The 17,969-nt window shown below is 32.6% G+C and overlaps 1 protein-coding gene across 1 annotated transcript; it reads right to left on the minus strand.

The window, feature by feature from the left end:
• Nucleotides 1–1,162: 1,162 nt before the first annotated feature.
• On the minus strand, nucleotides 1,163–12,413 carry LOC134230670 (uncharacterized). Its single transcript, XM_062712507.1, has 4 exons — nucleotides 11,533–12,413; nucleotides 4,820–4,967; nucleotides 4,176–4,399; nucleotides 1,163–1,821 (listed from the first exon to the last, which is right to left on the minus strand). The coding sequence occupies exons 1-4, from the start codon at nucleotides 12,167–12,169 to the stop codon at nucleotides 1,595–1,597; spliced, it is 1,236 nt and encodes a 411-aa protein (XP_062568491.1). The 5' UTR covers nucleotides 12,170–12,413; the 3' UTR covers nucleotides 1,163–1,594.
• Between the last annotated feature and the right edge of the window lie 5,556 nt (nucleotides 12,414–17,969).

Raw genomic sequence — 17,969 nt, forward strand, 5'->3', positions numbered from 1 at the left:
GTCGTCGATACATCTAAATGTCGAGTTGAAGGCCATAGCAAGTGTTTTCATCTTTTCATGCATAAGATTTTGCACAAATTCTGCTTCGTATGAATACAAAAATAGGTCTGCTAATAGCGGAGAGCAATTGGTACCCATGGGAATTCCAGTAGATTGTTGGAGGACCTGGTCTCAAAAGCCACATAGATATTGTCAATCAGACACTCAAGCATCATTTTGATGTAAACTTCAGAGTACGTGTGTGTGCAATCAGAATGTGTTTTAACAAAATAATTTTGCAAATGACCAATGACGAGGTAAGTACTTAGTATGTTAGGCTACCGATTTTGGCAAAAATTAATCATTTAATATACTCCACTATTTTCAAAATTTTAAAAAATACAATGTATCTTCAAAGTAAAGATAATTTTAGAATACAAAGCACGTGGAGAAAAATATGTATATTAGAAAATCTAAAAGCAGATTTTCCTGAATAAGAAAATACACCTGTTATATATATATATGAATAAATAAATATCTTGATCTAAAAATTACGGGGGAAAGCCTCTTCATTAATAAACATAAACAACACTGGCTAAACATTAAATTATGTATATAAAGGAAATGTCTGGGAGGAATGTCCCAGAAAAAAAGCAACAGATTCTGTTTTGTTTTCCAGATTTTAGAAGTTCTATAAAATTCAACAACATTATCAATATAAATGTACATGTCCGTATTTGTAATCATATTCTTGTCTTCATAGAATTAGCAAAACTAACATTTCATTATACTAATAATCACCTATAGAACCAGAGATATTCGATCACTATTTTCTCTTCAAGTAAGACCATTTTAGCAAAAAAAAAAAAAAAAAAAAAATGCAGACAGTTTAGCTGGTAAGCCTTGATATAGATGCAAAAAATTAAAGTTAAGAAGGATTTGTGAATATGTCGTCTTTTCTTTCTTGGTTTCATATGAGAACTACATGTATAAAAATAATAATAAATTAAATTAAGATGAAAAAAACCTCCAGCAATAAATTACTTTATAACAATTAAAAAGTTAAGGACACACAAATAAAGTATAAATAAAATACCCCATGCTTTATAGCAAGGTTAACGAAAGACTGAGTAATTTACTTAATAAACATTTAAAGCACAATTAGACTCAATCATTGTACATGTTTTACGTTGAATTCATACATCCAATGTCTTTACGTCGCAGCAGTGACTTTTTGATAATCTACTACAAAACATAATTTAATACGAGACAATTTTAAACTGTACTTCATAATGGTAACTTGAAGAAGAGTTGTAATAGTGTAATATTTGATTTCAGTCAGATCGAGGCAGGATACTAGTACTTGTAGTATTAACAACACAATACAGTCATATTCAGATCCCCTGCCCTGGTTGAATTGTAAAGGTTATGTTTAGATGTAGATCAGACGACTTGGTATAAACCTCCTATATTGTTTTCAGAATCTCAGCATACTCTTTTTCACTGATGATCTAGGATATCAAACACAGGAAAAACGAGCAATTTTTCCTCAGAGACGCGTATCTATTACAGAAAAAAACCCATTTACAAGTAAACTTTATGAACATATCCACAGTTATCTTTGATCTTCATCTGGTGTCTTGTTAAAGTGGCCAGAAATGTGCAGTTTGTCATTCAAATCGCACAACTGTTGCAGAAAGCCTTCATTTGGTGCTATTTCTCGCTTAGTTCTGATCATGCGTACTGCTTCTTGTACGGTCATGTGACGCTTTATCATCAAAAACGCTATCACTATTGTTGCAGATCGACTTGCTCCAACTTTGCAATGCACCATAACTTTTCCTTTGCCATAAAATGATTAAAACGTATTATTTAAACATTCTCTATAATCGATAAAATTTACTTTAATTTACAATATTAAAATCTTTCAACAATTAATACAAAAAAAAAATTCATTCTTTAATTCATCTTTGGCAAATGTTTAGTAATATTATCATATATTGATCATCAATTTGAATTTAAAAATTATAAAATGACAAATTGATAATCATTTTAAGCTTTAGATTGAATATTATTATTTACTTTAAGATATTAATATATTCAAAAATATATTCGCTTTAAGTGCAACATATATTTAATGCTAAAATGACAAGAGGCCCATGGGCCTTATAGGTCACCTGAGTAACATGTAACAACTTTCCAACACCTGAATTTGGTTTGACTATTTTAAACCAAAAGCCTTGAAATTCACAATTTTGAAAGAGGCACCATTGTTACAGTTTATTATAACTATACACTTAGCATGCTTATTTTGGTTACTTAATACCCAAAGGCAGATCAGAGTAACATAGAGAAAATGCATTTTCACTTTACAACCACCAGTTGTGCACACCAACTCAGAGGAACCACTGACCCTGGGGCAATATACATGTATTTCAGAATTTTGGAAATTTTATAAATTTCATTTTATCAAAAATGGGTGATTAATATCAAAGAGCAGATTTCAAAGTACATGTATTAGTTTAAATTTTCAGACTGTGTAACAACAACACCCAGGAGAACATTTTTAAAGAATTGATGTATTTTCACCATATAAACAATTAAGGAGTCCCGCCCTAACACCAGAACCCCTCACCCATGGGCTATGAAATTCACAATTTTAGAAGAGGCATTCTCAGTCATCATAACTATGTACTTAGTTTGTTTGTTTAATACCCAGGAGCAGAGAAGAAGATTTTCAAAGAATTAATGCATTTTCACTATATAACCAATAGAGCCCCACCCTAACACCAGAACCCTGACCCTGGGGCCATGAAATTCACAAATTGGGAAGAAACATCCTTCCTTATCATAACTATGGACATAATTCTTTGGTCAAATATCCAAGCACAGAGGAGAAGATTTTTAAAGAATTTATGCATTTTCACTATATTTTCAATAGAGCCCCACCCTAAAACCAGAACCCCTGACCCTGGAGCCATGAAATTCACAATTTTGGAAGAGGCAATCTTATTCAACATAACTTTGTACTTGGTTAGCTTATTTAATGCCCAGGAGCAGAGAAGAAGATTTTCAAAGTAATAATGCATTTTCAATATACAGTCTATTTAGCTCCGCCCTAGCACTAGCACCCCTGACCCTGGGGCCATGAATTTCACAATTTTGGTAGAGGACTCAATGCTGATTACAATCATGCCAACAGTTTCACTGCTTGATGTCCAGGAGCACAGAAGAAGATTTTTAAAGATTGCACTAATTTTAGTGGTTTTGGCCCCATCCCTCAGGTCCTTGGGGGGCAGGGATCATGAAATTTATAACTTTTGTTCCCCTTCACCCATAGATGCTGTAGACTAAATTTGGTTGAAATTGGTTCAGTGGTTGCAGAGAAAAAGCTGAAAATGTTCAAATTTTAATGCACGGCGCACTTAAAAATGTATAATATGAATTATAACTATGTAGAAATAAACGGACAATTTTAGTCTGATTTCAATTTAACTTGGCACACGACGCACAACGACGGACAACAACGGATAGCAATAGGTCACCTGAGTTTACTCAGGTGACTTAAAAATGTATAATATGAATTATAACTATGTAGAAATAAATGTGTGTACATGTACTAACTACTGACTGCACATTGATCTTTTTTTATTATACAGTGTGCATATGTGAAAGCACAAATAAAATCTATGAATTAAAGAATTGTTGCAAATTTCAAGACATATGGAACAATTTTACAATATAAGAATCTTTATTCTCTTTTATTCTCTAGTTTGATTTTTTGGCACACAAGTAGACTACTTAAAGATACATAAAATAGTGCAATGGTTTTTGATAAGTACATACCCACTTTTTGGCTGTATTGGATTTAATAAATTTACTTCTTAAGAACATTGCATCAGCTTGTTGTAGTTGGCGGCTTGTGTTGGGTTCTAGCTTCGTGTTAGGAGGGATTTTGAGTCTTGTTCCCGTCAAATCTAGCAAGTGACTGCTAGTTAAAAGTGAAAGTAACATTCTTTTTGGCGAGAATTTAAAAAATGGTATTGTCTTTTATAAGAGAAATTTTCTCACAAGGGACTTAAAACATTAAAAATCAATTAACATTATCATTAAATTGAAAGTTAAAATAATAAACTCTTACGTTATATATATAAAACTATAAAAATAACAATGCTGAATGCACTTGTATCACCTACCACCTTCCTTTAATCCTTGATCAATGAAGTCTGCAGATTTCTGAAAAAATGGTGTAAGTTGAACGTGCAACATGTCCATGGCTTCAAATCCATAGAACTGTATTCCGACTTTCTGGAACATCACGTGGTTTGTGTTGACAAAATATTGGCCCTTTCCCATTGCTGTGTTAACTACATGGGTTATCCCCATGTCCCGTAAGCCGACTCGACTTTTTCCAATTGACCTAAAAAGTTTTATAAAATTGTTCAAAAAGAAAGAAAATAAAGGAAAACCCAACTAACTGATGAGTAAATATTAATCTTAATCAGGACTAGCTAAGGTCTTTTAACTATAGGAAAGCTCATTAAAAAAAATTATAAATATACATCTTCTTTTCAATGTGTGGCACCGTAGCTCTCCGGTCTGTCAAAATATTTTTTTCGAAGAGCTACTGACAGTTCTACAGCTACCAATTTAAGAAAAGCCTTATCAGAAGTAATATACATGTGTAATATGAAAGCCATAGCTTCAGACAATCAAACTGTGAACGTTAAAAGTAATATTATTTTTTCCGGACAGAAAGACAAGGCGGAGGGAAAGGGTATACAAATTACCGGTATATGACCCCGATTTCCGATTACAGGGGCATAAAAACCAAACTTACTCTTCTCCTATAAAAAGTCCAGGGTATACTTCATCACAGGCATTGCTAGGTAACATAGTGATTCCGCCAGAGGGCGCTGTTATGATGTCATCTATTTCCTTTGTTGTGCATGTTGTGCGATTTGGTTTTCCTAACTTTTCCATGTCATCTGCAAAACTTAAATGAAAGAATTTGTTGATGTTTGATCGGCCAAATCCGCTTTCCTCTTTAATTCAAATAGGAAAAGGAAAAGAACTCAATTAGAAGTTCCGGGAAATAAGTTCAACAATATGTCCATGGGCCTTATAGGTCACCTGAGTATCATGTAACAACTTTCCAACAATTGAATTCGGTTCATGTTTCAAACCAGAAACTATGACCCAGGGGCCCTGAAATTCACATATTTGGAAGAGGCACTCTTGCTCACTATAACTATGTACATAGTTCATTGGCTTAATAACCAGGAGCAGAGAAGAAGATTTTTTCAAGAATTCATGCATTTTCACTATATAATCAATAGAGCCCCGCCCTAACACCAGAACCCCTGACCCTAGAGCCATGAAATTCACAATTTTGGAAGAGGCAGCCTTATTCACCATATTTTTGTACTTGGTTAGTTTATTTAATGCTCAGGAGCAGAGAAGAAAATGTTTACAGAAATAATGCAGTATTCACTATATATTCCATTTAGCCCCGCCCTAGCACCGGAACCCCTGATCCTGGTGCCATGATTTTCACAATTTTGGTAGAAGACTCAATGCTGATAACAATCATACCAACAGTTTCACTGCTTGATGTCCAGGAGTAAAAAAGAAGAAGAAAATTTTAAAGATTGCATTAATTTTAGTGGTTTTTGCCCCACCCCTCAGCCCCAGGGGGCAGGGACCATGAAATTCAAAATTTTTGTTTCCCTTCACCCATAGATGCTTTTTGCCAAACTTGATTGAAATTGGTTAAGCGGTTGCAGAGAAGAAGCTGAAAATGTTAACACAGGACGGACGACGCACGACTTCGGACGAAAACAGATAGTTTACTCAGGTGACCTAAAAATGGAATTCACACAAAATACATTAAATTAACAAAGTATAACAAGAGGCCCACAGGCCTTATAGGTCACCCGAGTATCATGTAACAACTTTCCAACAATTAAATTTGGTTTGTTTGAAACAAGGGGCCATGGAATTCACAATTTTGAAAAAAGGCACCATTGCTTATCATAATTTTTACACTTAGCATGCTTACACTGGTTACTTAATACCCAGAGGTAAATCAGAGTAACAAAGAGAAAATGCATTTCCACTTTATAGCCAGTTGTGCACCTCAACCCACAGTAACCACTGACCCTGGGGCAACATATTTCAAAATGTTGGAAATTTTATCGTAAATTTTATTTCAACATAAATTAGACCATTACCCCTGACCCAACAAATCAAATCCATGGAAATCAAAACTTTGGAAGAGGCACTCTTGCTCATTATAGCTATTTACTAATTTAGTTTATTTCATACCCAGAAGTAGAGGAGAAGATGTTTGAAGAATTACTGCATTTTCACTATATAATCAATAGAGCCCCATCCTTACACCAGAACCCCTGACCCAGGGGTCATGAATTTCAAAATTTTGGAAAAAGCACTCTTGGTCATCATAAATACCGGGGGATATTCACTTAGTTTGTTTGTTTAATACCCAGGAGCAGAGCAGAAAATTTTCAAAGAAATAATGCACTTCCACTATATAATCTAGCCCCGCCCTAACATCAGAACCCCTGACTCAGGGGCCATGAATTTCACAATTTTGGTAGAGGGCTCACTGCTTTTACAATCATGCCAACAATGAAGAAGAAGATTTTTAAAGATTGCATTAATTTTGGTGGTTTTAGCCCCACCCCTCAGGCCCCAGGGGGGCAGGAACCATGAGATTAAATAATTTTGTTCTACTTCACACACAGATGTTTTGTACCAAATTTGGTTGAAATTGGTTGAGCGGTTGCAGAGAAGAAGCTAAAACTGTTCAAAAGTTTATGACTGACGTACAACGGACGACGTACGACGACGGACGAAAACAGATAGCAATAGGTCACCTGAGTTAAATTCTTAAATTTGTTCAGAATTAAACTCAAGAATGTTCTTTTAATTGAAGGAGGAGAATATCACATTACGATAAAGTCTTCAGATATTGTAGAGATTACATAATTTGAATATCTTAAAAGTAATTGATTCTCTCTGCGGGGTATACAAGAAAAAAACTGTGTTCTTTCCCATGAAAAATGGAGTCAACGAACAATAATTAGTCTTAAAAGTCGAATGACACAAGCAGTGTTAAAACATCACAGGTAAATTTAGGTGCCCTGGAAGGGTAAGCATCAACTGTATAATGGTCTCACACGCCGTGCGCTCCTTGTCATGTTCGGGTAAACGGAAAAACCCGTAAACAGTAATGAACATAGCTAGAGTGTACTTGCTAACAAGGTCATTGTATCGATCCTAGAAATTGCAAAATGTTGAATGAAAACAAAACGTTGATATTCTTGTTTCATCAACTTGTATATCGATAATATGCTTTAGACGTGCATACGTACAGTACTTAACGAATCAACTGGGATACATAAATTGCATGCTTATGCACTTGATAAGTATGGTAGCATATTTCTGCCGTCACAATAAAAGATTAATTATATCAATATGCAAGAAAAGTATGTCAACATGCAAGCTAATTATGTTGACATACACGTTGGATTATTATTTTGGCATACAAGTTACAAAATTTAATGTAGACATAACAATCTTTCATAAAGATGTACCATTCTTGCACGTTGACAAAGTTTAGTTTGCCACCTTAAAAAATGGTAAGTTGAAGTTAATTAACTATTATTTGTGATGTAAACGTATTTGTGGTATCTATTAATGAGTATTTCAAGTTTAGAGAAATACATCGAATCAATTCAATGTAGGAATGATTATGAATATTGTTTATTGATAAAACGTCGTGGAAAGCTTTATTTGTTGAATGGAACATCACAGGAGAGTTCTTTTCATGTAGAAGTTTTTAAATCCTTTTGACGTGCTTCTATGGCAAGCCCTTTTGCTATTTATTTGGAAAATAAAATCTTTCTTAAAATTACAATGATATCTCTCATTTAAGAGAGATATCTCTTGAAAAATAGAGATATCTCCCAACTGAAAGAGATATCTCTCATTTTTAAGAGATATCTCTTTGAGAAAAAGATATCTCTTGAACTAAGAGAGATATCTCTTATATTTAGAGAGATATCTCTTATATTTAGAGAGATATCTCTTTTTATTAGAGAGATATCTCTTCCACTTGAAAAGATATCTCTTTCTCTTTGAGAGATATCTATTTCGTGAAAAGAGATATCTCTAAACGTTAAAGAGATATCTCTTTCACCTGAAGAGATATCTTTTTTGCTTTTGGAGATATCTTTCCAAGTTTATATCTCTTAAAGTAAAAGAGATATCTCTCTTAGTTTATCTTAAGAGATATCTCTTAAAGTGAAAGAGATATCTTTCAAAAGTGCCCAAAAGAGATATCTCTTAAGCAAAAAGAGATATCTTTTATTGCAAAGGGATCGATATATCTCTTCATTATTTTTATTTCAATTCCATTTAAAATGACTTCCCCCTTTACCGGAAGTAAGCTTTTTATTGACGGAAGTACATTAAAGTATTTTTAAAGTCGACATATTCATGATATTTTACATTATAGCTTTATTAAACATCAAAATAATTCAGTTTTGTCTAGATTTCAAATTAGAAACAGTTGCATGATTATTTCATAAGCTGAGAAAATTCGGTCCATTGCATTCGAAATTATAAATATGCTTACTTTCGTTTTCCTGAATTCTAAACTTTTAGATTTTTATCAACAAAGTTGCCATTATTATTTGTTGTTTCAAGTAAGGGATTTATACATTTTTGTCTACACAGTACATATATTATTCTGGGTAATTGCTTGCTCAATCTCTTTTCTTATAACATCGAATTTATTCCAGAGACTTTACTTCCTGTTTCACTTTCGTTTTAAAGGGAAGAATTAATTATTCTATTTTAAGGATCACTGAAAAAGAGATATCTCTTTCATTAAAAGAGATATCTCTTAAGCTTATAAAGATATCTCTTTTTGAAAATCTAAATAGATATCTCTCTAACTAAGAAAGATATCTCTTTAATCTTGTAAAAGAGATATCTCTCTAACTTTAAGAGATATCTCTCTCGCTTAAAGAGATATCTCTCTAGCTTATAAAGATATCTCTCTAACTAAAAGAGATATCTCTCTTACGAAAAGAGATATCTCTTTTGTTTAAAGAGATATCTCTCTAAGGTATAAAGACATCTCTTTTAGTCAAAGAGATATCTCTATAAGCTATTGAGATATCTCTCTATGCTAGAGAGATATCTCTCTTATTAAATTTTTTTTTTATTTCACGAATAAATAGTAAAAGGGCTTGCCATATGCTTGAATTTTTTAAAATCAATATTTCCTGTATGTTAAGTATAGTACATGCAGTTCTGTAACAATTAGATCTTATATATTTTACAGATTAAAATTCTGAAAAAAAACTCTTACAAGTTGCCAATTAACTTCATATCTAAACCATGATCCTTAATGAAGATAATACTAAGTCTTACGTCTAAATCCATAGATAATACAACGGGAGAAAAAAAAACAACTTATGTAACTTTCCAAACTTGGAATTGTATTGTGACATGTTTCAGATCGCTAGAAAATTCTCTAGCGACGAATTTTAAGTTCCTTATATACTGTAAGCTTAATGATAAAGTTTATATCATGCACTTAAACATAAAATATTTAAAATCAAAAATTACACACTATAAATATTTATATTGATTTCAACATCTAGCTTTGTGACTTGGTATTCTGATATTTTTTTTTAAAATATACTTTCAACTCAACCGTAGAATGCAGTATAAAAAGATCTATGCTAAATAAAGATAAATAGATGCTAACATTGCACTACACATAATGGAAATAACAATTTCTATAATGCTTATGTTTTATAAATTAAGGTACATGACCTTACTTTATAATCAATATAAATCAATATATTTTGGTAAAACTGTGATAAAAGATGAATTTCGTGATAATTTTTCATTATATATTTAATTCAATTCTTTTGCTAAATTGTCAAAACAAGAGGGGGATGAATTTTTGAGTATTTGTCTTATTTTTCATAATATTTTCATATAAAAAAGAGAACTATGGGCCACAAAGCATAGCTGAGTACTAGTACATGTGTAACTACCTAGTAGATTCCTTATGCCTATATATTTTATGCAAAACCTCATTCACTTACATGTATTATGGCCCATCCCTCTAGAGGTACATGACTTGAAAAAAGATTAAACTTTGTATTAAATTTGGTTGAAATTGATTGTTTTTGTTTCAGGGGTCCTGGAGAAAATGTGAAAAGTTTTCAGATGACAAACAACAGACAACCCTGTAAATTTTCGATGAAGATAGCTCACTTAAGCCTTCTTCTAAAAGTATGATATAGCAATGTGTAAACATACAGTGTCAGAGTTAATTAAGATATATTAAATTAACATGGAAAGTGTCCTTATGATTGACCTAGAGAAAAAATTATTATCAGATCAGTAGTCATAATTTTATACATAAAAATCTGAGTGGATTTGGTAAAATGTACATATAAATACCCTCTCCATATAAAATTCAAAACATGCAAAACAAAGATCTTATCTAAACAATATTTCTACGACGTATTTAACATTTATTCATTCCTCGGTTTGTTTAAGCTCCTGTATCATTTTTTTCAGTCTGTCATATCAAACTATTTACATGAATTTAAAATATTTTAAAATATATTTATTTTAATTATATTTTTAGGAACAGGAATTGAAGTGAGCAGAGAGAATAATTTAAAATATATCTATTTTAATTAATTTTTAGGAACAGGAAGAGAAGTGAGCAGAGAATAATGTAAAGTTAACAAGGAAGTCGTGTATATTGCGCGAATTCACAGTTTAATATGACGGTCATGAAGTTTAGTGCACGTGATGTTTTGGTACAAAACTCCAGTAGACTGAATGAAAAAAAATCTTATTATACACACATACTGTCAATATTTTCTTTGAGTCTCAAATATAATCAAACAATTTAAATATAAGTACAAAATATTAACAAAACAGCTGCTTTATATGATTATAATACACATGTATATCCTCAGGATAAAATAAAACAAACTCAGGAGTTTTGAGTTTACTCGTGGCCGTAAGAAGGGGTTTCACGACCACTGGTCGACCCAAGACCACCAGTATCGTGAGGATAGATCAGCAGAATTTGGTCGTCGCAGTTTTAACCTTTCATCACTTGTTAGGTAAGATTTCATCGTCATTATATAAAATCACTGGTGCTGTTCAGAGAAATTCATTCTGCCAGTCCCCTCTCGTCCCATAAAAGGCGGTGTTATATTTCTTTCGTACAATAACAAAGGCACGAAGAATATCATCAATCTTTTTTGAAGGCTTCTAGTCTTACTAACCAGTTACTGTTATATTGCTTTACGTCATATGATTGTACAATGAATTTGTTCACAAATTTTTATGGCTAATTACTGGTACAGTTCAAAAAATCAAAACTCGTGATGTTGAAAGAGGGAATTTGGGGCTCTACAAGTGCCCGGAGCTGGCTTATGGCATTTCTTATATCATTTTGATCATTAGAATTTGACAGCCCACAAAAAGTTTTACCACTATAGTTCGCTTGTATACAAATGTTCAGGGCGTCCTCTCCTTTCGTTTTCAGATCACTACAAGTCGCAGTAATCCTAATAACTGAATCAATTAAATATTGTTGAAGACATCTCCTGAATCCGTCTAGCCAAATATTGGTTTCACAGTCCAGGTATCCGAAGAAATTATTTAAGACTGGGCACAGGTTGTTGTAAAACATGGGCGTTTCCATTCCTACACCACCAGCTTCAGGTGGTGGACAAAGGGAGCCATATTTGCTGAAAGTACACTTCTGATTAAAATCGCAGTGGCCTGTAGCCTCGTAACACCAGGAGGGCAAGTCTCTAAAATACGGCTTACAAGAACAGTTTTCTGAAACACTTCCATTCCTTTCTCCAAACTTTTCGAACATACACAGATGCCAGCATGCATTGGTACATTTGTCCTCGCACTGGAATCCCTGCGGCTCCAGATCTTCATTTGAGGAGCATCTTGCTAGTTGATAGTCATCAAACCCCTTGGCCAGTAAACAAGTTTCTCCAGAACTGTTACTATCACAGGGTATAACCTGACTTAAAACGTAAGTCAGAGAAACGAACGCCAATATAAAGTTTAAAACAATGGCTGGTTCCATTCCTGACATCTGCTGTGTCTGAATTACAATGTATGTTAAAATACAGTAAAGCTTGGCGAGATCAAATATCAGTACCGGGTATTACGAAATTCGTTCAGAAACACACCCCGTTTACATAATGTAATATTCTGTTTTTAAACAGTTTAAAACTCTTTATGACTCCTCGTATGATAGTTTCGAATTACGGAACACATATTTGTTGTTGTTGTAATTTTAAAATCTCATTGTAAAGCCTTACATGTTTAACCATTGAGAAGATATGGTATGAGCAGACAAGAGGTTAGAATGGTAACCCACAAAACCCAAATAAACATACGATGTGTCTGCATATAACAATCGCACCAAAGTTTCAAACTCCATATTAGGTATGTCTATTAAAAAAATCGAACTACGAATTGATAGAATTTTTTAATAACTGATATTCAGAAGTTAGTTTGGCCAGGTGTCGTAGTATAGAATGATGACATCGATTCTGGTGGCGTACTCAATAAATATTTTGTTGTAGGGCATTGTGAATTTTCTATTTTATTCCGTCAGCTTAATGACCAGCTACCAGAAATTCTGTATGAATAAAAAAAAAGATCTTGAACTATTTGGATATATACACGTAGTTTTTTTCTCTTTCCACAACAAAGTTACAGCTTCAGTAGTAGTAAGGTTCGATAATATATCAATATTATAAATAGACTTAGTTGTCGTAATTTTGATGAAAAAAGATTCTGATTCTATAAATTTAGTTTTAATTGGAGATGTTTGGAGATGTTAATTCATTTAAAAAAAAAATCTGGAATTTCTAATGACTGTGGAGTTCTTCGAAACTAGGTATTACACCATTCTACATGTGTATTTGAATTTGTTTCCATGAGTACCACCTGTCCCTTTCTAAGCCGATCTTTTGTTTTGTTTTGCACTTCAACAATAATAGAAACTTTTGTCATCTCATTAAAATCGATATTTTGTTTTATTTTTCATATACTAAGTATTGCTAAGCAGGAGTAGGATTTTGTTGACAAATACAACTTGTTACAACTAAATTAAAAGATACCTTGTTTAATTTCGTTAAATCATCTTTAAACGCATATCAGTATATTACAGAATTTTCATATGAAAATGTACAAATTCATAAATTGCTGAAAAAAGTTTGTATGAATTTTGTTAATGAAAAAAATAGGTTGCAAACAGGTCAACAAAATCAGTGGAGTCTTTGAGTTAGCATGGGGGCATTATGAACTCTTGAATATGTGGAAGGTGGCCCATCATGCTTACATGGAAACATTATGTATTCTTTATAATTCCATTATACATGTACGTATTTATCATTATTATTATTATTATCATTTTTATTATTGTAAAATTTAAATTGGTTATATTTAGTCTCAACTTATATGTATTCTTTTTTCTTAAGTCTATGTAAAAAATAATTATCAAATCTCATTGCCAAAAGTTAATCCATTTACAATATTCTTTTCATTGTTACCATGATCCGTGGTTCTTGTAGATTTTTTTTCTATTTTCTACTTCAATTATTTCGCTCTTTATTTGATGCAACAATTTGCAATCCTCACCTTCATTCTGAGGTTATATATCTCACGTCATTCGATACGCAAAATCATACCCTACATATGAACAATTTTTAAAAGGAAGTAATTTATTTACAAACAAGTTAATGAAACAAGGATATCAGCAGTCTCGATTAAAGTCTTCAGTTCGTAAGTTCTATAGTCGATACAATAGCCTTCTCAGCAAAATACTATCGATCATTATTAGTCAAATGCTGACTAACGTTTTTCATGTACATTGAATGTTATTGTCGATGGAATTTTTCCATTATTCCTGATCCTGGCCAGGAGCTCACGGCGGGTGTGACCGGCCGGTGGGGGATGTTCACTCCTCCATGTCACCTTATCCCACCTCTGTTTTAGAGATCAGTATTTGCTCTGCTCCAAAGTATTGTTCAATGAACTTTGAGCTTCAATACTGTCCATTTGTTCATTATTTCAATATATTACATCTTTATATACAGTCAGTTTCTTCTAGATGACCCGGTATGCAAAAACGTTGTAAACGGATCTGCTCAACAACGAAATCCTCAAATATTGGTGCTCAACAAATATAAATGAAACCACAGTATTTAGTCCACCCTTTGACTTTGAAAAATGCACTTCAGTATTGAGAGCCTTGATTAGAAAACAATGACTCTACCTGAAAATTCAAAGAAACTTAAACTTTCATTTCGTTTTGGACACTAAGAGCTATTAAACACAATAATAATTTGTAATCATGTAGACTTACATGTAAACCCTGCATGATCACAAATTTCAGGTCCATTGCAGTGGGTTTTATATAACTAATATTGCCTGTCCAGTGTCCAGAGGCAGGCAACTGAGAAGGTGCTGTTTCAGGGTATCAACAACTTAATTTCAAATCACACACCTGAAAAGTCTGTTCTCAGTGTAAGGAATATAAGATCTTACAGATACTTAATATGCTTAAACTGAATAAAAACACAGGAAAGAAATTATTCTGTTAAACAAATTTATTTAGAATTGACATACAATGAACAAAACACAAAGAACTTTATAACATGTGTACACATTACATTAGCTGTAAGCTCATGAATATGTTCTCATTAAACATCTTAAGTTGCAGTTTTTCTCAGTCAAAATCATTACATCCACTGTAATGTAAAATATGTAAATTAAATCTGACGAATTGCAAGTTCACAATTAATATGATGTGTGACACCAAGCTGATATATTTCTGCTTTAATTTTAATAGAAACAAAATTAATGGCTTTTTTGGAAAAGTGTAACATAAACAGAATAAACATCTTTTAAAATCCATGTAAAAACTTCAGTCATTTGCATTTGAATGATTAATTGTGTAAACTTCAAATGAAATATTGGGAAGAGAATTAAAATGTTGTACATAGACTTTGAAAGTAAAAAAAAAATAATAAGATTCAACATCAAGAATTAACAAATTATAACACTGTGCAATAGACTTTAAAAAATAATAAAAACTCCATTGTACATGCAGTGTTTACTGAATTAAGAAAAAAATTATTAGGGTCAAACAAATAACAAAAAAAATGAAATCAAGCAGGGTTCCCTAAAATTTGACCCAATGTTTCAAAAACATATATAGTGTTCATAAATGATCTCTCCATAGGAACACTTTTTATGGCACCAGTGAATACAGACTTAATCAAAACATTATTGCACAAACGTTATGTTTAAATGACACAACGAAACTCATGGAACATGCATTTTACAAAGGTCTGTCCAAGTTAACCAGGGAATCAGGAATCCTAAGATTCCAATGCATATTTTCAAACAATTATCATGATTAAAACATTTTCAAATTATGCAACAAAAACAATGGGGCACAAACCCATTAAAATGATAAACAAGAGATTTATTATCATAAATATACTAGTATAAATAGTGTTCTAAATGATTTCTATCAAGCATTATGATACTGTCGTTTCATTAATTTTCATTGGCATCAATTTTTGTGGATTTTGTAAAACAGATGTTTTCGAGGATATGTAATTTTGTGGACAAAAGCATTGTCTATACAATTGAATAACATATTTCTTAATTCTATGAACATTAAAATTTGTGGATCTGCTCAAAAATGAAATCCTCAAATATTGGTGCTCAACGAATATTAATGAAACTACAGTATTTAGTCCACCCTTTGACTTTCAAAAATGCAAGTCAGTATTGAAAGTCTTGATTAGATAACAATGACTATACCTGAAAATTCAAAGAAACTTAAACATTCATTTTTTTTTTCCTTTTTGGACTTTATTAGAGCTATTAAACTCACTATAATGAATAATAATTTGTAATCATGCAAACTTAAACCCTGCATGATCACAAATTTCAGGTCCATTGCTGTGGGTTTTATATAACTAATATTGTCTGTCTGGTGTCCAAAAGGAAAAGCAAAAGAATTTGAAAGTTTCAATGAATCTTCTTGGCCATTGTTAACATATTGAGATTTTCAATACCTAAATGCATGTTTCAGTATATAATCAACTTGGCTGGCCCCAACTTAAGGCCTGAACTCTGGATAAATAAATAAAACAAGAGGCCCATGGGCCTTATAGATCACCTGAGTAACATGTAACAACTTTCCAACAACTGAATTTGGTTTGACTATTTTAAAACAAAAGCCTTGAAATTCACAATTTTGAAAGAGGCACCATTGCTTATCATAACTATACACTTAGCATGCTTATTTTGGTTACTTAATACCCAAAAGCAGATCAGAGTAACAGAGAGAAATGCATTTCCACTTTATAACCACCAGTTGTGCACATCAACCCAGAGGAACCACTGACCCTCAGGCCACATATCTTAAAATTTTATAAATTTCATTTCATCAGAAATGGGTGATTAATATCAAAGAGCAGATTTCAGAGCCCCACCTAACACCAGAACCCTTGATCCAGGGGTCATGAAATTCACAAACTGGGAAGAAGCATCCTTCCTCATTATAACTATGTACATAATTCATTGGTTTTATACCCAGGAGCATAGTAGTAGATTTTTAAAGAATTTATGCATTTTCACCATAAAATCAACAGAGCCCCGCCCTAACACCAGAACCCCTGACCCTGGGGCCACGAAATTCATGAATTTGGAAGAGGCAATCTTATTCAACATAACTATGTACTTGGTTAGTTTATTTAATGCCCTGGAGCAAAGAAGAAGATTTTCAAAGAAATAATGCATTTTCCCTATACAGTCTATTGAGCCCCGCCCTAGCACTAGCACCCCTGACCCTGGGGCCATGACATGAATTTCACAATTTTGGTAGAGGACTCAATGCTGATTACAATCATGCCAACAGTATGACTGCTTGATGTCCAGGAGCATAGAAGAAGATTTTTTTTCTTTAACTTTTCATTATAGGATCAATATAGTATCATGATGGGGCGTGAATATAAACCAAGGTCTGGGAACCAAAAAATTCGACAAGCTCAATTACGATTCTTTCCTCACTTTTATACTGAACAAATTGATAGTGGAATAAAAAGTATGTTCGTCTTAGTTTTATGATCCCAAGGCCTTGGGCCCTGAGATTGTGAATTTTATAACATTGTCTCATATAATCACACAAGAAAAGTCGAACTTCCTCATCTTAGAACTAAGAAAAACTGGGAGATATCAAAAAATTTAATTACATGTATTGAGTTTTCATAAGAAAAGGAAAGTTTGAACTTTTAAATCACTTTAGTGCATCAGGAACAGGGTAAGTAAGATACTGAAGCTCAAGATACTAACTGCTTCAGGTCCATGGAAACAGAAAAAAAATTATGACATGATGACATTATTTTTAAAAATATTCCCCTGGGCATTAATGTATACAGCTTGATGATTCTAGGTCTCATTGTTGTAAATTATAAGAGCTGGGCCCCAAAAACCTTAACAGATAGACATGATTGCCAAACATTCCATCATATACAAGCACAGAGAAAGAATTTTATAAGCAGGACAAAGCTCACCATAAATCATTTAAAGATTTGAAAAAAAAAACTCTTTGAAACAAAGATCAATTATTATAGAGATAGCGAGATATTACAGGTACATGGACACAGTTTCAGCCAAAATTTTTCAAATTTATTTTTCCATTTTTTAATATTTACAAATACTTAACTAAGGTATTTTTAATAATTATTAAAAATTTGAATTTCAATTATCGAGATACAAGACAGATTTAGAGCTCCAAACCGTTATTATATAAACACGGCCTGGTGCCATGTTTTTTTTTTTTATACCCCCGCTTGAAAAGCGGG

The sequence above is a fragment of the Saccostrea cucullata genome, unplaced genomic scaffold (genome assembly GCF_032062105.1).
Source record: "Saccostrea cucullata isolate Sc308-1 unplaced genomic scaffold, CSIRO_AGI_Scuc_v1 ctg144, whole genome shotgun sequence".
NCBI lineage: Eukaryota > Metazoa > Mollusca > Bivalvia > Ostreida > Ostreidae > Saccostrea > Saccostrea cuccullata.